Source organism: Salmo salar, chromosome ssa25 (genome assembly GCF_905237065.1).
Source record: "Salmo salar chromosome ssa25, Ssal_v3.1, whole genome shotgun sequence".
Classification (NCBI taxonomy): Eukaryota; Metazoa; Chordata; class Actinopteri; order Salmoniformes; family Salmonidae; genus Salmo; species Salmo salar.
In genome coordinates, this window is record NC_059466.1 from 50,328,704 (window position 1) to 50,353,310 (window position 24,607).

Below are 24,607 nucleotides of genomic sequence, written 5' to 3' on the forward strand. Positions count from 1 at the left end.
TGTCTATCACTAGCAGCACCATATCACCAGGTAACATTCTGAGTATGTTGTCTAGCAGCACCATATCACCAGGTAACAATCTGAGTATGTTGTCTAGCAGCACCATATCACCAGGTAACATTCTGAGAATGTTGTCTAGCAGCACCATATCACCAGGTAACAATCTGAGTATGTTGTCTAGCAGCACCATATCACCAGGTAACATTCTGAGTATGTTGTCTATCACTAGCAGCACCATATCACCAGGTAACATTCTGAGTATGTTGTCTATCACTAGCAGCACCATATCACCAGGTAACATTCTGAGTATGTTGTCTAACAGCACCATATCACCAGGTAACATTCTGAGTATGTTGTCTATCACTAGCAGCACCATATCACCAGGTAACATTCTGAGTATGTTGTCTATCACAAGCAGCACCATATCACCAGGTAACATTCTGAGTATGTTGTCTAACAGCACCATATCACCAGGTAACATTCTGAGTATGTTGTCTAGCAGCACCATATCACCAGGTAACATTCTGAGTATGTTGTCTATTACTAGCTGCACCATATCACCAGGTAACATTCTGAGTATGTTGTTTAGCAGCACCATATCACCAGGTAACATTCTGAGTATGTTGTCTAGCAGCACCATATCACCAGGTAACATTCTGAGGATGTTGTCTATCACTAGCAGCACCATATCACCAGGTAACATTCTGAGTATGTTGTCTAGCAGCACCACATCACCAGGTAACATTCTGAGTATGTTGTCTAGCGGCACCATATCACCAGGTAACATTCTGAGTAAGTTGTCTATCAGCACCATATCACCATGTAACATTCTGAGTATGTTGTCTAGCAGCACCATATCACCAGGTAACATTCTGAGTATGTTGTCTAGCAGCACCATATCACCAGGTAACATTCTGAGTATGTTGTCTATCACTAGCAGCACCATATCACCAGGTAACATTCTGAGTATGTTGTCTAGCAGCACCATATCACCAGGTAACAATCTGAGTATGTTGTCTAGCAGCACCATATCACCAGGTAACATTCTGAGAATGTTGTCTAGCAGCACCATATCACCAGGTAACAATCTGAGTATGTTGTCTAGCAGCACCATATCACCAGGTAACATTCTGAGTATGTTGTCTATCACTAGCAGCACCATATCACCAGGTAACATTCTGAGTATGTTGTCTATCACTAGCAGCACCATATCACCAGGTAACATTCTGAGTATGTTGTCTATCACAAGCAGCACCATATCACCAGGTAACATTCTGAGTATGTTGTCTAACAGCACCATATCACCAGGTAACATTCTGAGTATGTTGTCTAGCAGCACCATATCACCAGGTAACATTCTGAGTATGTTGTCTATTACTAGCTGCACCATATCACCAGGTAACATTCTGAGTATGTTGTTTAGCAGCACCATATCACCAGGTAACATTCTGAGTATGTTGTCTAGCAGCACCATATCACCAGGTAACATTCTGAGGATGTTGTCTATCACTAGCAGCACCATATCACCAGGTAACATTCTGAGTATGTTGTCTAGCAGCACCACATCACCAGGTAACATTCTGAGTATGTTGTCTAGCGGCACCATATCACCAGGTAACATTCTGAGTAAGTTGTCTATCAGCACCATATCACCATGTAACATTCTGAGTATGTTGTCTAGCAGCACCATATCACCAGGTAACATTCTGAGTATGTTGTCTAGCAGCACCATATCACCAGGTAACATTCTGAGTATGTTGTCTATCACTAGCAGCACCAAATCACCAGGTAAAATTCTGAGTATGTTGTCTATCACTAGCAGCACCACACCACCAGGTAACATTCTGAGTGTGTTGTCTAGCAGCACCATATCACCAGGTAACATTCTGAGTATGTTGTCTATCAGTAGCAGCACCATATCACCAGGTAACATTCTGAGTATGTTGTCTAGCACCACCATATCACCAGGAAACATTCTGAGTATGTTGTCTAGCAGCACCATATCACCAGGTAACATTCTGGGTGTGTTGTCTAGCAGCACCATATCACCAGGTAACATTCTGAGGATGTTGTCTAGCAGCACCATATCACCAGGTAACATTCTGAGTATGTTGTCTAGCAGCACCATATCACCAGGTAACATTCTGAGGATATTGTCTAGCAGCACCATATCACCAGGTAACATTCTGAGTATGTTGTCTAGCAGCACCATATCACCAGGTAACATTCTGAGTATGTTGTCTAACAGCACCATATAACCAGGTAACATTCTGAGTATGTTGTCTATCACTAGCAGCACCATATCACCAGGTAACATTCTGAGTATGTTGTCTAGCAGCACCATATCACCAGGTAACATTCTGAGTATGTTGTCTAGCGGCACCATATCACCAGGTAACATTCTGAGTAAGTTGTCTAGCAGCACCATATCACCAGGTAACATTCTGAGTATGTTGTCTAGCAGCACCATATCACCAGGTAACATTCTGAGTGTGTTGTCTAGCAGCACCATATCACCAGTTAACATACTGAGTATGTTGTCTAGCAGCACCATATCACCAGGTAACATTTTAAGTATGTTATCTAACACTAGCAGCACCACATCACCAGGTAACATTCTGAGTATGTTGTCTATCACTAGCAGCACCACACCACCAGGTAACATTCTGAGTGTGTTGTCTAGCAGCACCATATCACCAGGTAACATTCTGAGTATGTTGTCTATCACTAGCAGCACCATATCACCAGGTAACATTCTGAGTATGTTGTCTAGCAGCACCATATCACCAGGAAACATTCTGAGTATGTTGTCTAGCAGCACCATATCACCAGGTAACATTCTGGGTGTGTTGTCTAGCAGCACCATATCACCAGGTAACATTCTGAGTATGTTGTCTATCACTAGCAGCACCATATCACCAGGTAACATTCTGAGTATGTTGTCTAGCAGCACCATATCACCAGGTAACATTCTGAGGATGTTGTCTATCACTAGCAGCACCATATCACCAGGTAACATTCTGAGGATGTTGTCTTACACTAGCAGCACCATATCACCAGGTAACATTCTGAGTATGTTGTCTAGCAGCACCATATCACCAGGTAACATTCTGAGTATGTTGTCTAGCGGCACCATATCACCAGGTAACATTCTGAGTAAGTTGTCTAGCAGCATCATTTCACCAGGTAACATTCTGAGTATGTTGTCTAGCAGCACCATATCACCAGGTAACATTCTGAGTGTATTGTCTAGCAGCACCATATATCCAGGTAATATTCTGAGTATGTTGTCTATTACTAGCAGCACCATATCACCAGGTAACATTCTGAGTATGTTGTCTAGCAGCACCATATCACCAGGTAACATTCTGAGTGTGTTGTCTAGCAGCACCATATCACCAGGTAACATTCTGAGTATGTTGTCTAGCAGCACCATATCACCAGGTAACATTCTGAGGATGTTGTCTATCACTAGCAGCACCATATCACCAGGTAACATTCTGAGTATGTTGTCTATCACTAGCAGCACCATATCACCAGGTAACATTCTGAGTATGTTGTCTAGCAGCACCATATCACCAGGTAACATTCTGAGTATGTTGTCTAGCAGCACCATATCACCAGGTAACATTCTGAGTATGTTGTCTAACAGCACCATATCACCAAGTAACATTCTGAGTATGTTGTCTAGCAGCACCATATCACCAGGTAACATTCTGAGGATGTTGTCTAGCAGCACCATATCACCAGGTAACATTCTGAGGATGTTGTCTAGCAGCACCATATCACCAGGTAACATTCTGAGGATGTTGTCTATCACTAGCAGCACCATATCACCAGGTAACATTCTGAGTATGTTGTCTATCACTAGCAGCACCATATCACCAGGTAACATCCTGAGTATGTTGTCTATCACCAGCAGCACCATATCACCAGGTAACCTCCTGAGTATGTTGTCTATCACCAGCAGCACCATATCACCAGGTAACATTCTGAGTATGTTGTCTATCACTTGCAGCACCATATCACCAGGTAACAATCTGAGTATGTTGTCTAGCAGCACCATATCACCAGGTAACATTCTGAGTATGTTGTCTAGCAGCACCATATCACCAGGTAAGAATCTGAGTATGTTGTCTATCGCTAGCAGCACCATATCACCAGGCAACATTCTGAGTATGTTGTCTAGCAGCACCATATCACCAGGTAACATTCTGAGTATGTTGTCTAGCAGCACAATATCACCAGGTAACATCACTATCAGCACCATATCACCAGGTAACATCCTGAAGATGTTGTCTAACAGCACCATATCACCAGGTAACAATCTGAGTATGTTGTCTAGCAGCACCATATCACCAGGTAACATCACTATCAGCACCATATCACCAGGTAACATCCTGAAGATGTTGTCTAGCAGCACCATATCACCAGGTAACAATCTGAAGATGTTGTCTAGCAGCACCATATCACCAGGTAACAATCTGAGTATGCTGTCTATCACTAGCAGCACCATATCACCAGGTAACAATCTGAAGATGTTGTCTAGCAGCACCATATCACCAGGTAACATTCTGAGGATGTTGTCTAGCAGCACCATATCACCAGGTAACATTCTGAGGATGTTGTCTAGCAGCACCATATCACCAGGTAACATTCTGAGGATGTTGTCTATCACTAGCAGCACCATATCACCAGGTAACATTCTGAGTATGTGGTCTATCACTAGCAGCACCATATCACCAGGTAACATTCTGAGTATGTTGTCTATCACCAGCAGCACCATATCACCAGGTAACCTCCTGAGTATGTTGTCTATCACCAGCAGCACCATATCACCAGGTAACATTCTGAGTATGTTGTCTATCACTTGCAGCACCATATCACCAGGTAACAATCTGAGTATGTTGTCTAGCAGCACCATATCACCAGGTAAGAATCTGAGTATGTTGTCTATCGCTAGCAGCACCATATCACCAGGCAACATTCTGAGTATGTTGTCTAGCAGCACCATATCACCAGGTAACATTCTGAGTATGTTGTCTAGCAGCACAATATCACCAGGTAACATCACTATCAGCACCATATCACCAGGTAACATCCTGAAGATGTTGTCTAACAGCACCATATCACCAGGTAACAATCTGAGTATGTTGTCTAGCAGCACCATATCACCAGGTAACATCACTATCAGCACCATATCACCAGGTAACATCCTGAAGATGTTGTCTAGCAGCACCATATCACCAGGTAACAATCTGAAGATGTTGTCTAGCAGCACCATATCACCAGGTAACAATCTGAGTATGCTGTCTATCACTAGCAGCACCATATCACCAGGTAACAATCTGAAGATGTTGTCTAGCAGCACCATATCACCAGGTAACAATCTGAGTATGTTGTCTATCACTAGCAGCACCATATCACCAGGTAACATTCTGAGGATGTTGTCTAGCAGCACCATATCACCAGGTAACATTCTGAGTATGTTGTCTAGCAGCACCATATCACCAGGTAACAATCTGAGTATGTTGTCTAGCAGCACCATATCACCAGGTAACATTCTGAGTATGTTGTCTAGCAGCACCATATCACCAGGTAACATTCTGAGTATGTTGTCTAGCAGCACCATATCACCAGGTAACATTCTGATGATGTTGTCTATCACTAGCAGCACCATATCACCAAGTAACAATCTGAGTATGTTGTCTATCACTAGCAGCACCATATCACCAGGTAACATTCTGAGTATGTTGTCTAACAGCACCATATCACCAGGTAACATTCTGAGGTTGTTGTCTATCACTAGCAGCACCATATCACCAGGTAACATTCTGAGTGTGTTGTCTAGCAGCACCATATCACCAGGTAACATTCTGAGTATCACTAGCAGCACCATATCACCAGGTAACATTCTGAGTATGTTGTCTATCACTAGCAGCACCATATCACCAGGTAACATTCTGAGTATGTTGTCTATCAGCACCATATCACCAGGTAACAATCTGAGTATGTTGTCTATCACTAGCAGCACCATATCACCAGGTAACAATCTGAGTATGTTGTCTATCACTAGCAGCACCATATCACCAGGTAACATTCTGAGTATGTTGTCTAGCAGCACCATATCACCAGGTAACATTCTGAGTATGTTGTCTAGCAGCACCATATCACCAGGTAACATCACTATCAGCACCATATCACCAGGTAACATCCTGAAGATGTTGTCTAGCAGCACCATATCACCAGGTAACAACCTGAGTATGTTGTCTAGCAGCACCATATCACCAGGTAACATCACTATCAGCACCATATCACCAGGTAACATCCTGAATATGTTGTCTAGCAGCACCATATCACCAGGTAACATTCTGAGTATGTTGTCTAACAGCACCATATCACCAGGTAACATTCTGAGTATGTTGTCTATCACTAGCAGCACCATATCACCAGGTAACATTCTGAGTATGTTGTCTATCACTAGCAGCACCATATTACCAGGTAACATTCTGAGTATGTTGTCTAACAGCACCATATCACCAGGTAACATTCTGAGTATGTTGTCTAGCAGCACCATATCACCAGGTAACATTCTGAGGATGTTGTCTATCACTAGCAGCACCATATCACCAGGTAACATTCTGAGGATGTTGTCTATCACTAGCAGCACCATATCACCAGGTAACATCTGAGTATGTTGTCTATCACTTTGCAGCACCATATCACCAGGTAACATTCTGAGTATGTTGTCTATCACTAGCAGCACCATATCACCAGGTAACATTCTGAGTATGTTGTCTAGCAGCACCATATCACCAGGTAACAATCTGAGTATGTTGTCTAGCAGCACCATATCACCAGGTAACATTCTGAGAATGTTGTCTAGCAGCACCATATCACCAGGTAACATTCTGAGTATGTTGTCTAGCAGCACCATATCACCAGGTAACAATCTGAGTATGTTGTCTAGCAGCACCATATCACCAGGTAACATTCTGAGAATGTTGTCTAGCAGCACCATATCACCAGGTAACATTCTGAGTATGTTGTCTAGCAGCACCATATCACCAGGTAACATTCTGAGTATGTTGTCTAACAGCACCATATAACCAGGTAACATTCTGAGTATGTTGTCTATCACTAGCAGCACCATATCACCAGGTAACATTCTGAGTATGTTGTCTATCACTAGCAGCACAATATCACCAGGTAACATTCTGAGTATGTTGTCTAACAGCACCATATCACCAGGTAACATTCTGAGTATGTTGTCTATCACTAGCAGCACCATATCACCAGGTAACATTCTGAGTATGTTGTCTATCACAAGCAGCACCATATCACCAGGTAACATTCTGAGTATGTTGTCTAACAGCACCATATCACCAGGTAACATTCTGAGTATGTTGTCTAGCAGCACCATATCACCAGGTAACATTCTGAGTATGTTGTCTATTACTAGCAGCACCATATCACCAGGTAACATTCTGAGTATGTTGTCTAGCAGCACCATATCACCAGGTAACATTCTGAGTATGTTTTCTAGCAGCACCATATCACCAGGTAACATTCTGAGGATGTTGTCTATCACTAGCAGCACCATATAACCAGGTAACATTCTGAGTATGTTGTCTATCACTAGCAGCACCATATCACCAGGTAACATTCTGAGTATGTTGTCTAGCAGCACCATATCACCAGGTAACATTCTGAGTATGTTGTCTAGCAGCACCATATCACCAGGTAACATTCTGAGTATGTTGTCTAACAGCACCATATCACCAGGTAACAATATGAGTATGCTGTCTATCACTAGCAGCACCATATCACCAGGTAACAATCTGAAGATGTTGTCTAGCAGCACCATATCACCAGGTAACATTCTGAGTATGTTGTCTAACAGCACCATATCACCAAGTAACATTCTGAGTATGTTGTCTACCAGCACCATATCACCAGGTAACATTCTGAGGAGGTTGTCTAGCAGCACCATATCACCAGGTAACATTCTGAGGATGTTGTCTAGCAGCACCATATCACCAGGTAACATTCTGAGTATGTTGTCTAGCAGCACCATATCACCAGGTAACATTCTGAGTATGTTGTCTAGCAGCACCATATCACCAGGTAACATTCTGATGATGTTGTCTATCACTAGCAGCACCATATCACCAGGTAACAATCTGAGTATGTTGTCTATCACTAGCAGCACCATATCACCAGGTAACATTCTGAGTATGTTGTCTAGCAGCACCATATCACCAGGTAACAATCTGAGTATGTTGTCTAGCAGCACCATATCACCAGGTAACATCACTATCAGCACCATATCACCAGGTAACATCCTGAAGATGTTGTCTAGGAGCACCATATCACCAGGTAACAATCTGAAGATGTTGTCTAGCAGCACCATATCACCAGGTAACAATCTGAGTATGCTGTCTATCACTAGCAGCACCATATCACCAGGTAACAATCTGAAGATGTTGTCTAGCAGCACCATATCACCAGGTAACAATCTGAGTATGTTGTCTATCACTAGCAGCACCATATCACCAGGTAACAATCTGAAGATGTTGTCTAGCAGCACCATATCACCAGGTAACAATCTGAGTATGCAGTCTATCACTAGCAGCACCATATCACCAGGTAACAATCTGAAGATGTTGTCTAGCAGCACCATATCACCAGGTAACATTCTGAGTGTGTTGTCTAGCAGCACCATATCACCAGGTAACATTCTGAGTATGTTGTCTAGCAGCACCATATCACCAGGTAACATTCTGAGGATGTTGTCTATCACTAGCAGCACCATATCACCAGGTAACATTCTGAGTATGTTGTCTAGCAGCACCATATCACCAGGTAACATTCTGAGTATGTAGTCTAGCAGCACCATATCACCAGGTAACATTCTGAGTATGTTGTCTAACAGCACCATATCACCAGGTAACAATCTGAGTATGCTGTCTATCACTAGCAGCACCATATCACCAGGTAACAATCTGAAGATGTTGTCTAGCAGCACCATATCACCAGGTAACATTCTGAGTATGTTGTCTAACAGCACCATATCACCAAGTAACATTCTGAGTATGTTGTCTAGCAGCACCATATCACCAGGTAACATTCTGAGGATGTTGTCTAGCAGCACCATATCACCAGGTAACATTCTGAGGATGTTGTCTAGCAGCACCATATCACCAGGTAACATTCTGAGTATGTTGTCTAGCAGCACCATATCACCAGGTAACATTCTGAGTATGTTGTCTAGCAGCACCATATCACCAGGTAACATTCTGATGATGTTGTCTATCACTAGCAGCACCATATCACCAGGTAACAATCTGAGTATGTTGTCTATCACTAGCAATACCATATCACCAGGTAACATTCTGAGTATGTTGTCTAACAGCACCATATCACCAGGTAACATTCTGAGTGTGTTGTCTAGCAGCACCATATCACCAGGTAACATTCTGAGTATGTTGTCTAGCAGCACCATATCACCAGGTAACATTCTGAGTATGTTGTCTAGCAGCACCATATCACCAGGTAATATTCTGAGGATGTTGTCTAGCAGCACCATATCACCAGGTAACATTCTGAGTGTGTTGTCTAGCAGCACCATATCACCAGGTAACATTCTGAGTATGTTGTCTAGCAGCACCATATCACCAGGTAACATTCTGAGTATGTTGTCTAGCAGCACCACATCACCAGGTAACATCTGAGTATGTTGTCTAGCGGCACCATATCACCAGGTAACATTCTGAGTAAGTTGTCTATCAGCACCATATCACCATGTAACATTCTGAGTATGTTGTCTAGCAGCACCATATCACCAGGTAACATTCTGAGTATGTTGTCTAGCAGCACCATATCACCAGGTAACATTCTGAGTATGTTGTCTATCACTAGCAGCACCAAATCACCAGGTAAAATTCTGAGTATGTTGTCTATCACTAGCAGCACCACACCACCAGGTAACATTCTGAGTGTGTTGTCTAGCAGCACCATATCACCAGGTAACATTCTGAGTATGTTGTCTATCAGTAGCAGCACCATATCACCAGGTAACATTCTGAGTATGTTGTCTAGCAGCACCATATCACCAGGAAACATTCTGAGTATGTTGTCTAGCAGCACCATATCACCAGGTAACATTCTGGGTGTGTTGTCTAGCAGCACCATATCACCAGGTAACATTCTGAGGATGTTGTCTAGCAGCACCATATCACCAGGTAACATTCTGAGTATGTTGTCTAGCAGCACCATATCACCAGGTAACATTCTGAGGATATTGTCTAGCAGCACCATATCACCAGGTAACATTCTGAGTATGTTGTCTAGCAGCACCATATCACCAGGTAACATTCTGAGTATGTTGTCTAACAGCACCATATAACCAGGTAACATTCTGAGTATGTTGTCTATCACTAGCAGCACCATATCACCAGGTAACATTCTGAGTATGTTGTCTAGCAGCACCATATCACCAGGTAACATTCTGAGTATGTTGTCTAGCGGCACCATATCACCAGGTAACATTCTGAGTAAGTTGTCTAGCAGCACCATATCACCAGGTAACATTCTGAGTATGTTGTCTAGCAGCACCATATCACCAGGTAACATTCTGAGTGTGTTGTCTAGCAGCACCATATCACCAGTTAACATACTGAGTATGTTGTCTAGCAGCACCATATCACCAGGTAACATTTTAAGTATGTTATCTAACACTAGCAGCACCACATCACCAGGTAACATTCTGAGTATGTTGTCTATCACTAGCAGCACCACACCACCAGATAACATTCTGAGTGTGTTGTCTAGCAGCACCATATCACCAGGTAACATTCTGAGTATGTTGTCTATCACTAGCAGCACCATATCACCAGGTAACATTCTGAGTATGTTGTCTAGCAGCACCATATCACCAGGAAACATTCTGAGTATGTTGGCTAGCAGCACCATATCACCAGGTAACATTCTGGGTGTGTTGTCTAGCAGCACCATATCACCAGGTAACATTCTGAGTATGTTGTCTATCACTAGCAGCACCATATCACCAGGTAACATTCTGAGTATGTTGTCTAGCAGCACCATATCACCAGGTAACATTCTGAGGATGTTGTCTATCACTAGCAGCACCATATCACCAGGTAACATTCTGAGTATGTTGTCTAACAGCACCATATCACCAGGTAACATTCTGAGTATGTTGTCTAGCAGCACCATATCACCAGGTAACATTCTGAGTATGTTGTCTATTACTAGCAGCACCATATCACCAGGTAACATTCTGAGTATGTTGTCTAGCAGCACCATATCACCAGGTAACATTCTGAGTATGTTTTCTAGCAGCACCATATCACCAGGTAACATTCTGAGGATGTTGTCTATCACTAGCAGCACCATATAACCAGGTAACATTCTGAGTATGTTGTCTATCACTAGCAGCACCATATCACCAGGTAACATTCTGAGTATGTTGTCTAGCAGCACCATATCACCAGGTAACATTCTGAGTATGTTGTCTAGCAGCACCATATCACCAGGTAACATTCTGAGTATGTTGTCTAACAGCACCATATCACCAGGTAACAATATGAGTATGCTGTCTATCACTAGCAGCACCATATCACCAGGTAACAATCTGAAGATGTTGTCTAGCAGCACCATATCACCAGGTAACATTCTGAGTATGTTGTCTAACAGCACCATATCACCAAGTAACATTCTGAGTATGTTGTCTACCAGCACCATATCACCAGGTAACATTCTGAGGAGGTTGTCTAGCAGCACCATATCACCAGGTAACATTCTGAGGATGTTGTCTAGCAGCACCATATCACCAGGTAACATTCTGAGTATGTTGTCTAGCAGCACCATATCACCAGGTAACATTCTGAGTATGTTGTCTAGCAGCACCATATCACCAGGTAACATTCTGATGATGTTGTCTATCACTAGCAGCACCATATCACCAGGTAACAATCTGAGTATGTTGTCTATCACTAGCAGCACCATATCACCAGGTAACATTCTGAGTATGTTGTCTAGCAGCACCATATCACCAGGTAACAATCTGAGTATGTTGTCTAGCAGCACCATATCACCAGGTAACATCACTATCAGCACCATATCACCAGGTAACATCCTGAAGATGTTGTCTAGGAGCACCATATCACCAGGTAACAATCTGAAGATGTTGTCTAGCAGCACCATATCACCAGGTAACAATCTGAGTATGCTGTCTATCACTAGCAGCACCATATCACCAGGTAACAATCTGAAGATGTTGTCTAGCAGCACCATATCACCAGGTAACAATCTGAGTATGTTGTCTATCACTAGCAGCACCATATCACCAGGTAACAATCTGAAGATGTTGTCTAGCAGCACCATATCACCAGGTAACAATCTGAGTATGCAGTCTATCACTAGCAGCACCATATCACCAGGTAACAATCTGAAGATGTTGTCTAGCAGCACCATATCACCAGGTAACATTCTGAGTGTGTTGTCTAGCAGCACCATATCACCAGGTAACATTCTGAGTATGTTGTCTAGCAGCACCATATCACCAGGTAACATTCTGAGGATGTTGTCTATCACTAGCAGCACCATATCACCAGGTAACATTCTGAGTATGTTGTCTAGCAGCACCATATCACCAGGTAACATTCTGAGTATGTAGTCTAGCAGCACCATATCACCAGGTAACATTCTGAGTATGTTGTCTAACAGCACCATATCACCAGGTAACAATCTGAGTATGCTGTCTATCACTAGCAGCACCATATCACCAGGTAACAATCTGAAGATGTTGTCTAGCAGCACCATATCACCAGGTAACATTCTGAGTATGTTGTCTAACAGCACCATATCACCAAGTAACATTCTGAGTATGTTGTCTAGCAGCACCATATCACCAGGTAACATTCTGAGGATGTTGTCTAGCAGCACCATATCACCAGGTAACATTCTGAGGATGTTGTCTAGCAGCACCATATCACCAGGTAACATTCTGAGTATGTTGTCTAGCAGCACCATATCACCAGGTAACATTCTGAGTATGTTGTCTAGCAGCACCATATCACCAGGTAACATTCTGATGATGTTGTCTATCACTAGCAGCACCATATCACCAGGTAACAATCTGAGTATGTTGTCTATCACTAGCAATACCATATCACCAGGTAACATTCTGAGTATGTTGTCTAACAGCACCATATCACCAGGTAACATTCTGAGTGTGTTGTCTAGCAGCACCATATCACCAGGTAACATTCTGAGTATGTTGTCTAGCAGCACCATATCACCAGGTAACATTCTGAGTATGTTGTCTAGCAGCACCATATCACCAGGTAATATTCTGAGGATGTTGTCTAGCAGCACCATATCACCAGGTAACATTCTGAGTGTGTTGTCTAGCAGCACCATATCACCAGGTAACATTCTGAGTATGTTGTCTAGCAGCACCATATCACCAGGTAACATTCTGAGTATGTTGTCTAGCAGCACCACATCACCAGGTAACATCTGAGTATGTTGTCTAGCGGCACCATATCACCAGGTAACATTCTGAGTAAGTTGTCTATCAGCACCATATCACCATGTAACATTCTGAGTATGTTGTCTAGCAGCACCATATCACCAGGTAACATTCTGAGTATGTTGTCTAGCAGCACCATATCACCAGGTAACATTCTGAGTATGTTGTCTATCACTAGCAGCACCAAATCACCAGGTAAAATTCTGAGTATGTTGTCTATCACTAGCAGCACCACACCACCAGGTAACATTCTGAGTGTGTTGTCTAGCAGCACCATATCACCAGGTAACATTCTGAGTATGTTGTCTATCAGTAGCAGCACCATATCACCAGGTAACATTCTGAGTATGTTGTCTAGCAGCACCATATCACCAGGAAACATTCTGAGTATGTTGTCTAGCAGCACCATATCACCAGGTAACATTCTGGGTGTGTTGTCTAGCAGCACCATATCACCAGGTAACATTCTGAGGATGTTGTCTAGCAGCACCATATCACCAGGTAACATTCTGAGTATGTTGTCTAGCAGCACCATATCACCAGGTAACATTCTGAGGATATTGTCTAGCAGCACCATATCACCAGGTAACATTCTGAGTATGTTGTCTAGCAGCACCATATCACCAGGTAACATTCTGAGTATGTTGTCTAACAGCACCATATAACCAGGTAACATTCTGAGTATGTTGTCTATCACTAGCAGCACCATATCACCAGGTAACATTCTGAGTATGTTGTCTAGCAGCACCATATCACCAGGTAACATTCTGAGTATGTTGTCTAGCGGCACCATATCACCAGGTAACATTCTGAGTAAGTTGTCTAGCAGCACCATATCACCAGGTAACATTCTGAGTATGTTGTCTAGCAGCACCATATCACCAGGTAACATTCTGAGTGTGTTGTCTAGCAGCACCATATCACCAGTTAACATACTGAGTATGTTGTCTAGCAGCACCATATCACCAGGTAACATTTTAAGTATGTTATCTAACACTAGCAGCACCACATCACCAGGTAACATTCTGAGTATGTTGTCTATCACTAGCAGCACCACACCACCAGATAACATTCTGAGTGTGTTGTCTAGCAGCACCATATCACCAGGTAACATTCTGAGTATGTTGTCTATCACTAGCAGCACCATATCACCAGGTAACATTCTGAGTATGTTGTCTAGCAGCACCATATCACCAGGAAACATTCTGAGTATGTTGGCTAGCAGCACCATATCACCAGGTAACATTCTGGGTGTGTTGTCTAGCAGCACCATATCACCAGGTAACATTCTGAGTATGTTGTCTATCACTAGCAGCACCATATCACCAGGTAACATTCTGAGTATGTTGTCTAGCAGCACCATATCACCAGGTAACATTCTGAGGATGTTGTCTATCACTAGCAGCACCATATCACCAGGTAACATTCTGAGGATGTTGTCTATCACTAGCAGCACCATATCACCAGGTAACATTCTGAGTATGTTCTCTAGCAGCACCATATCACCAGGTAACATTCTGAGTATGTTGTCTAGCGGCACCATATCACCAGGTAACATTCTGAGTAAGTTGTCTAGCAGCATCATTTCACCAGGTAACATTCTGAGTATGTTGTCTAGCAGCACCATATCACCAGGTAACATTCTGAGTGTATTGTCTAGCAGCACCATATATCCAGGTAATATTCTGAGTATGTTGTCTATTACTAGCAGCACCATATCACCAGGTAACATTCTGAGTATGTTGTCTAGCAGCACCATATCACCAGGTAACATTCTGAGTGTGTTGTCTAGCAGCACCATATCACCAGGTAACATTCTGAGTATGTTGTCTAGCAGCACCATATCACCAGGTAACATTCTGAGGATGTTGTCTATCACTAGCAGCACCATATCACCAGGTAACATTCTGAGTATGTTGTCTATCACTAGCAGCACCATATCACCAGGTAACATTCTGAGTATGTTGTCTAGCAGCACCATATCACCAGGTAACATTCTGAGTATGTTGTCTAGCAGCACCATATCACCAGGTAACATTCTGAGTATGTTGTCTAACAGCACCATATCACCAAGTAACATTCTGAGTATGTTGTCTAGCAGCACCATATCACCAGGTAACATTCTGGGTGTGTTGTCTAGCAGCACCATATCACCAGGTAACATTCTGAGGATGTTGTCTAGCAGCACCATATCACCAGGTAACATTCTGAGGATGTTGTCTATCACTAGCAGCACCATATCACCAGGTAACATTCTGAGTATGTTGTCTATCACTAGCAGCACCATATCACCAGGTAACATTCTGAGTATGTTGTCTATCACCAGCAGCACCATATCACCAGGTAACCTCCTGAGTATGTTGTCTATCACCAGCAGCACCATATCACCAGGTAACATTCTGAGTATGTTGTCTATCACTTGCAGCACCATATCACCAGGTAACAATCTGAGTATGTTGTCTAGCAGCACCATATCACCAGGTAACATTCTGAGTATGTTGTCTAGCAGCACCATATCACCAGGTAAGAATCTGAGTATGTTGTCTATCGCTAGCAGCACCATATCACCAGGCAACATTCTGAGTATGTTGTCTAGCAGCACCATATCACCAGGTAACATTCTGAGTATGTTGTCTAGCAGCACAATATCACCAGGTAACATCACTATCAGCACCATATCACCAGGTAACATCCTGAAGATGTTGTCTAACAGCACCATATCACCAGGTAACACACTGAGTATGTTGTCTAGCAGCACCATATCACCAGGTAACATCACTATCAGCACCATATCACCAGGTAACATCCTGAAGATGTTGTCTAGCAGCACCATATCACCAGGTAACAATCTGAAGATGTTGTCTAGCAGCACCATATCACCAGGTAACAATCTGAGTATGCTGTCTATCACTAGCAGCACCATATCACCAGGTAACAATCTGAAGATGTTGTCTAGCAGCACCATATCACCAGGTAACATTCTGAGGATGTTGTCTAGCAGCACCATATCACCAGGTAACATTCTGAGGATGTTGTCTAGCAGCACCATATCACCAGGTAACATTCTGAGTATGTTGTCTAGCAGCACCATATCACCAGGTAACAATCTGAGTATGTTGTCTAGCAGCACCATATCACCAGGTAACATTCTGAGTATGTTGTCTAGCAGCACCATATCACCAGGTAACATTCTGAGTATGTTGTCTAGCAGCACCATATCACCAGGTAACATTCTGATGATGTTGTCTATCACTAGCAGCACCATATCACCAAGTAACAATCTGAGTATGTTGTCTATCACTAGCAGCACCATATCACCAGGTAACATTCTGAGTATGTTGTCTAACAGCACCATATCACCAGGTAACATTCTGAGGTTGTTGTCTATCACTAGCAGCACCATATCACCAGGTAACATTCTGAGTGTGTTGTCTAGCAGCACCATATCACCAGGTAACATTCTGAGTATGTTGTCTAGCAGCACCATATCACCAGGTAACATTCTGAGTATGTTGTCTAGCAGCAGCATATCACCAGGTAACATTCTGAGGATGTTGTCTAGCAGCACCATATCACCAGGTAACATTCTGAGTATCACTAGCAGCACCATAACACCAGGTAACATTCTGAGTATGTTGTCTATCACTAGCAGCACCATATCACCAGGTAACATTCTGAGTATGTTGTCTATCAGCACCATATCACCAGGTAACAATCTGAGTATGTTGTCTATCACTAGCAGCACCATATCACCAGGTAACAATCTGAGTATGTTGTCTATCACTAGCAGCACCATATCACCAGGTAACATTCTGAGTATGTTGTCTAGCATTACCATATCACCAGGTAACATTCTGAGTATGTTGTCTAGCAGCACCATATCACCAGGTAACATCACTATCAGCACCATATCACCAGGTAACATCCTGAAGATGTTGTCTAGCAGCACCATATCACCAGGTAACAACCTGAGTATGTTGTCTAGCAGCACCATATCACCAGGTAACATCACTATCAGCACCATATCACCAGGTAACATCCTGAATATGTTGTCTAGCAGCACCATATCACCAGGTAACAATCTGAAGATGTTGTCTAGCAGCACCATATCACCAGGTAACAATCTGAGTATGCTGTCTATCACTAGCAGCACCATATCACCAGGTAACAATCTGAAGATGTTGTCTAGCAGCACCATATCACCAGGTAACATTCTGAGTATGTTGTCTAGCAGCACCATATCACCAGGTAACATTCTGAGTATGTTGTCTAGCAGCACCATATCACCAGGTAACATTCTGAGGATGTTGTCTAGCAGCACCATATCACCAGGTAACATTCTGAGTATCACTAGCAGCACCATATCACCAGGTAACATTCTGAGTATGTTGTCTATCACTAGCAGCACCATATCACCAGGTAACATTCTGAGTATGTTGTCTATCAGCACCATATCACCAGGTAACAATCTGAGTATGTTGTCTATCACTAGCAGCACCATATCACCAGGTAACAATCTGAGTATGTTGTCTATCACTAGCAGCACCATATCACCAGGTAACATTCTGAGTATGTTGTCTAGCAGCACCATATCACCAGGTAACATTCTGAGTATGTTGTCTAGCAGCACCATATCACCAGGTAACATTCTGAGGATGTTGTCTAGCAGCACCATATCACCAGGTAACATTCTGAGAATGTTGTCTAGCAGCACCATATTACCAGGTAACAATCTGAGTATGTTGTCTAGCAGCACCATATCACCAGGTAACATTCTGAGTATGTTGTCTAGCAGCACCATATCACCAGGTAACATTCTGAGGATGTTGTCTATCACTAGCAGCACCATATCACCAGGTAACAATCTGAGTATGTTGTCTATCACTAGCAGCACCATATCACCAGGTAACATTCTGAGTGTGTTGTCTAGCAGCACCATATCACCAGGTAACATTCTGAGCATGTTGTCTAGCAGCACCATATCACCAGGTAACATTCTGAGTATGTTGTCTAGCAGCACCATATCACCAGGTAACATTCTGAGGATGTTGTCTAGCAGCACCATATCACCAGGTAACAATCTGAGTATGTTGTCTATCACTTTGCAGCACCATATCACCAGGTAACATTCTGAGTATGTTGTCTAGCAGCACCATATCACCAGGTAACATTCTGAGTATGTTGTCTAGCAGCCCTCGGTACATTCTGAGGATTTTGTCTAGCAGCACCATATCACCAGGTAACATTCTGAGTATGTTGTCTAGCAGCACCATATCACCAGGTAACATTCTGAGTATGTTGTCTAACAGCACCATATCACCAGGTAACATTCTGAGGTTGTTGTCTATCACTAGCAGCACCATATCACCAGGTAACAATCTGAACATTTGTAAATGTCCTTGGTGAATAAAGTTGATTCTGATTCCCTCCATCAGGGAACAGTAGTTATAGTCATAACTGTACATTTGCAATGACTTACCTCGCTACAAGTAAAGGTTTAATGTATGAAATCACTCACTCACACACACACACACAAACACGCACGGCTGGACATACGCACAGAAACACACATACACTTGTCCTCATCCGTAAATCATCTCTCTGTGTATTACAGCACAGATACCAGGAAGATACGGAGCGCTCCCTCCACCAGGGAGGAAAGGTCTACGCAGGGCTCCGTCCTTCCTCCAGATACCAACAGGCCAAACAGAGAGAGAGAGACCGTCAGCTGCTGCAGGACGTCATCTCCCTCTATCTGTCCTCATCCCCTGCACTGCCCTCATTCCGCCACCGGGGGGTATCAGCCCTGCCGGCCCCAACCTACTACGAGCAACCGGAGCTTTCTCTGGACTACGTGGAAGACTACAGTCTGACGGAGCTGGCTATGGCTAGAGACAGACAACATCAGCAACAGCAGCAGCAGCTTCCACAGCAGGACTACAGCTCTCTGGCTGGGCTGGATGGTGAGTTAGTGGAACTGCTAATGTAACTCCACCACTGGGCTGGATGGTGAGTTAGTGGAACTGCTGTCTTAATGTAACTCCACCACTGGGCTGGATGGTGAGTTAGTGGAACTGCTGTCTTAATGTAACTCCACCACTGGGCTGGATGGTGAGTTAGTGGAACTGCTGTCTTAATGTAACTCCACCACTGGGCTGGATGGTGAGTTAGTGGAACTGCTGTCTTAATGTAACTCCACCACTGGGCTGGATGGTGAGTTAGTGGAACTGCTGTCTTAATGTAACTCCACCACTGGGCTGGATGGTGAGTTAGTGGAACTGCTGTCTTAATGTAACTCCACCACTGGGCTGGATGGTGAGTTAGTGGAACTGCTGTCTTAATGTAACTCCACCACTGGGCTGGATGGTGAGTTAGTGGAACTGCTGTCTTGATGTAGAGTTATTATTTTAGAATGCAAAGATGCAAGAAAATGGATCTCCACCCTTCTTACTAATGGCAAATAATTACATGTTGTTATTATATTTATTTTGTTATGAATAAGCGTGTCGTCATAGCCTCCATTAGGCTTTTTGTCTGCTTGTAATGCAATACTTCAACATTTTACGTTTAGATTTTAGTTAGTGCAGTCATTTTAGCGAGGTGAGAAACCACATATCAGTCATAGTAAGTACATTTTTCCTCAGTAAAGTAGTTATCATTAGGTCAGAGCTCCCCATCGTTAAGCACACCTGGACTTCATAAATCATGTGGGGAATAAGTCAAGTGTTAATTCCCGAAAGGAGGGGGGGGGGGGGATTTAAGATACTCTTTGAAGAGGTAGGGTTCCAGATGTTGGATGCGAGCTTTGACCGGAAGCCAGTGGAGTGTGTGGAGGAGCGAGGTGACATGGGTGAACTTGGGAATGTTGAACACCAGTTGGGCTGCAGCGTTCTGGATCAGTTGCAGGGGTTTGATGGCCCAGCCAACAGACAGTTGCAGTAGTCCAGACGGGAGATGAAAAGTGCCTGGATTAGGACCTGCTCCGCTTCCTGTGTGAGGCAGGGTTGTACTCTACGGATGTTGTAGAGCATGAACCTACAGGAGTGAGTCACTACTTTGATATTTGCAGAGAACGACAAGGTGTTGTCCAGGGTTACGTCACGGTTATTTGCAGTGATAGGAAAGGCCATGAGAGGATATGACAGAGCTGAGTGACTTGGTCTATAGAGAGAAGAGGAGAGGGCCATCCTCATAGCAGTGATAGGCGAGACTATGTGAGGATATGACAGAACTGAGTGATTTGGTGTAGAGAGAGAAGAGGAGAGGTCCATCCTCATAGCAGTAATAGGAGAGACCATGAGAGGATATGACAGAGCTGAGTGACTTGGTGTATAGAGAGAAGAGGAGAGGTCCATCCTCATAGCAGTGATAGGCGAGACTATGTGAGGATATGACAGAGCTGAGTGACTTGGTCTATAGAGAGAAGAGGAGAGGGCCTAGAACCGAGCCCTGTCGGACACCAGTAGTGAGAGTATGTGGTGCAGAACCAGATCCCCGCCTCTCCCACCTCAACCACTAGAAAACTTTGCATACATGTGGTATAAAGTTTGCGGGGAGCTCAGCACGTTCTCACATCAAAGTTCAGTTTTTTTTTTATAAATGCCAACTTTTAAATGAAAACTAGCGTACGTATGTTTTGGGGTATATTTTGTATGTATTCAAATGTTATAAATCTGTTCCCTGGTGGACTCATGTCTCTGTAGACTCCATCTAGCAGAGGAAACCAGCTAAAGTGTATACATCTATTTTAGCTCATACTGATCAGTGTTGGGGAAGCTGCTCTGAAAATTTACCAAGCTACCAATTACTGAACACTGGAAGAAGTTAAGCTACACTTAAGAAAAATATAGTTTACTGAACTAAAGTTACTTTGAAAAAAGTAGTTCCACTATATCCTACAAACTACTTTGTGAAAAATTATCATATCTAAATCTGAAATATCCCAAGACTACAAATTGTAAGAACAGATCCCTCTGGAGTCAGATCTTAACAGAATGTGTAATTTAGCCTATTAAACACAAAAACTAAGTTTCAAGTGAGAATTAGGCCAGTTTGATGCCAAAAAAAGAAAGATAATGGTTTCCTACTTTACCCATATTTTATTTTCTTTTTGCTAAATAAGTAGTGTGTAGTTCCAGTCGTTAGCTACACCGCTACATGGTAAAACAGTAGTGTGAAGTTCCAGTAGTTAGCTACACCGCTACATGGTAAAACAGTAGTGTGTAGTTCCAGAGTTAGCTACACCGCTACATGGTGAAACAGTAGTGTGTAGTTCCAGTAGTTAGCTACACCGCTACATGGTAAAACAGTAGTGTGTAGTTCCAGTAGTTAGCTACACCGCTACATGGTAAAACAGTAGTGTGTAGTTCCAATAGTTAGCTACACCGCTACATGGTTAAACAGTAGTGTGTAGTTCCAGTAGTTAGCTACACCGCTACATGGTAAAACAGTAGTGTGTAGTTCCAATAGTTAGCTACACCGCTACATGGTTAAACAGTAGTGTGTAGTTCCAGTAGTTAGCTACACCGCTACATGGTAAAACAGTAGTGTGTAGTTCCAGTAGTTAGCTACACCGCTACATGGTAAAACAGTAGTGTGTAGTTCCAGTAGCTAGCTACACCGCTACATGGTACAACAGTTGCCTGTAGTTCCAGTAGCTAGCTACACCGCTACATGGTAAAACGTAATTAACTACTGAAAACACTGCCAAGATTTGAATTTAGTTCAACTACCAACAAGCTACAACAAAATGTAACTAAATTACTAGTTGAACTACATGTAGTTCACTACTCCCCAACACTGACATAGTCTCCTGTCTGTGTAGAGACTATCCTACAGCATATGGTGGAGACCCTGGAGATGTACGGTATAGACCCTAGAGAGCTGACCTCCCAGCAGCTCTACAGACTGGCTGTGGTGCTGCAGCTGATGCAGGCTGAGGACAAGGACAACATAGGTACTACTTACAACACATTGTAGTCATCAAATAAATTATACAGATATGCTTCTTTTTTTTTTGCCTCCCAGTCTGTCCTTTTTTATTGAATTTCCAGCAACCTGGTCTCAGAGCATTTTGTATTATTCTGTGCGTAAGTCACTCCATTTAGTATGTATGATATGTTACGTTTAGTTTGGTATGTATTCATTTGTGGATGTCCATCACAAATTTCGTATGATATGTTACTAATTACAATTCATATTATATGTAATGAATTTGGTAAATGTTTGCTATGTTACGAATTCTAGCTAAGTGGCTAACGTTAACTAACGTTAGCTAGGCTAGGGGTTAAGGTTACAATTAAGTTTAGGAATTAGGTTAAAGGGTTAAGGTTAGGGTTAGGGGAAGGGTTATCTTAAAGGGTTAAGGTTAGGGGAAGGGTTAGCTAACATGCTAAGTAGTTGCAAAGTAGTTTAAAGTTGCTAATTAGCTCAAATGTCAAAGTTGTAAGTGATGAGATTCATATTCGCAACCTTTGGGTTGTTAAACATTCACGTTACCCATCCACCCCGACCAACCACCACTCTCTATTTGATTTTGCCTCAAGTAACCATCTGTCTTATGTAATCATACAAAAACGTAACATATCATACCAAATGGAGTGCCTTCCGATTTACATACAGAATAATACAAAATGCTCTGATACCAGGTTGGTATACAAAATTACCTGTGCCCACATACTACAGCACACTGTTACCCTTTTCACCTTGTTGGACCATCCTAATCTCACTAGCTGCCAGGGATGGTATATCAGCGCAGTCCTTTTCGACACAGTTCGTGTAAACTATGGTGGGATGCCTCACAAGGCTAGCTCAGTACATCTTGGTTTGGCACGATATGTGTGAAAAGGGTATATCTGTCTGCAGAACAGAAAGGCCCTTAGTCATTTAATACCAATGAATAATGAATACATTACATGAGTCATTTCCTGTACTCCATCTGCCTTGCTAAAAAACTTCTTTGTATTGCTCTCTCTTGTTTTTCAGATCCACTTACCGATGATCCAAAGAAGGTATGTTCAGATCAGACAGGAGTATATACGGTACATTTAAAAAATAAAATATTTCACCTTCATTTAACCAGGTAGGCCAGTTGAGAACAAGTCCTTTATTTAAACCAGGTAGGCCAGTTGAGAACAAGTCCTTTATTTAAACCAGGTAGGCCAGTTGAGAACAAGTCCTTTATTTAAACCAGGTAGGCCAGTTGAGAACAAGTCCTTTATTTAAACCAGGTAGGCCAGTTGAGAACAAGTCCTTTATTTAAAACCTCTATGGGCTAGGTGGGACGCATTCGTCCCACCTACGTAACAGCCACTGCCAGCCTGTGGCGCGATTTTCAAAACCTTAAAAATCCTATTACTTCAATTTCTCAAACATATGACTATTTTACAGCCATTTAAAGACAAGACTCTCGTTAATCTAACCACACTGTCCGATTTCAAAAAGGCTTTACAACGAAAGCAAAACATTAGATTATGTCAGCAGAGTACCAAGCCAGAAATAATCAGACACCCATTTTTCAAGCCAGCATATAATGTCACCAAAACCCAGAAGACAGCTAAATGCAGCACTCACCTTTGATGATCTTCATCAGATGACAACCCTAGGACATTATGTTATACAATACATGCATGTTTTGTTCAATCAAGTTCATATTTATATCAAAAACCAGCTTTTTACATTAGCATGTGACGTTCAGAACTAGCATACCCCCGCAAACTTCCGGGAATTCGCTAACATTTTACTAAATTACTCACGATAAACGTTCACAAAAAGCATAACAATTATTTTAAGAATTATAGATACAGACCTCCTCTATGCACTCGATATGTCCGATTTTAAAATAGCTTTTTGGTGAAAGCACATTTTGCAATATTCTAAGTACATAGCCCAGGCATCACGGGCTCGCTATTTAGACACCCGGCAAGTTTAGCACTCACCATAATCATATTTACTATTATAAAAGTTTGATTACCTTTTGTTGTCTTCGTCAGAATGCACACCCAGGACTGCTACTTCAATAACAAATGTTGGTTTGGTCCAAAATAATCC

The 24,607-nt window shown here is 42.6% G+C and overlaps 1 protein-coding gene across 1 annotated transcript in view; it reads left to right on the forward strand.

Moving 5' to 3' along the window:
- The window catches only part of LOC106586923 (receptor-type tyrosine-protein phosphatase-like N), a 194,251-nt gene that overhangs the window by 105,641 nt on the left and 64,003 nt on the right, over window positions 1-24,607 (forward strand). Inside the window, exons 6-8 of the mRNA XM_045707451.1 lie at window positions 19,173-19,521; window positions 22,383-22,514; window positions 23,543-23,568. Of these exons, the coding sequence (XP_045563407.1) occupies window positions 19,173-19,521; window positions 22,383-22,514; window positions 23,543-23,568 (507 nt within the window). The remainder of the gene's footprint in view (window positions 1-19,172; window positions 19,522-22,382; window positions 22,515-23,542; window positions 23,569-24,607) is intronic.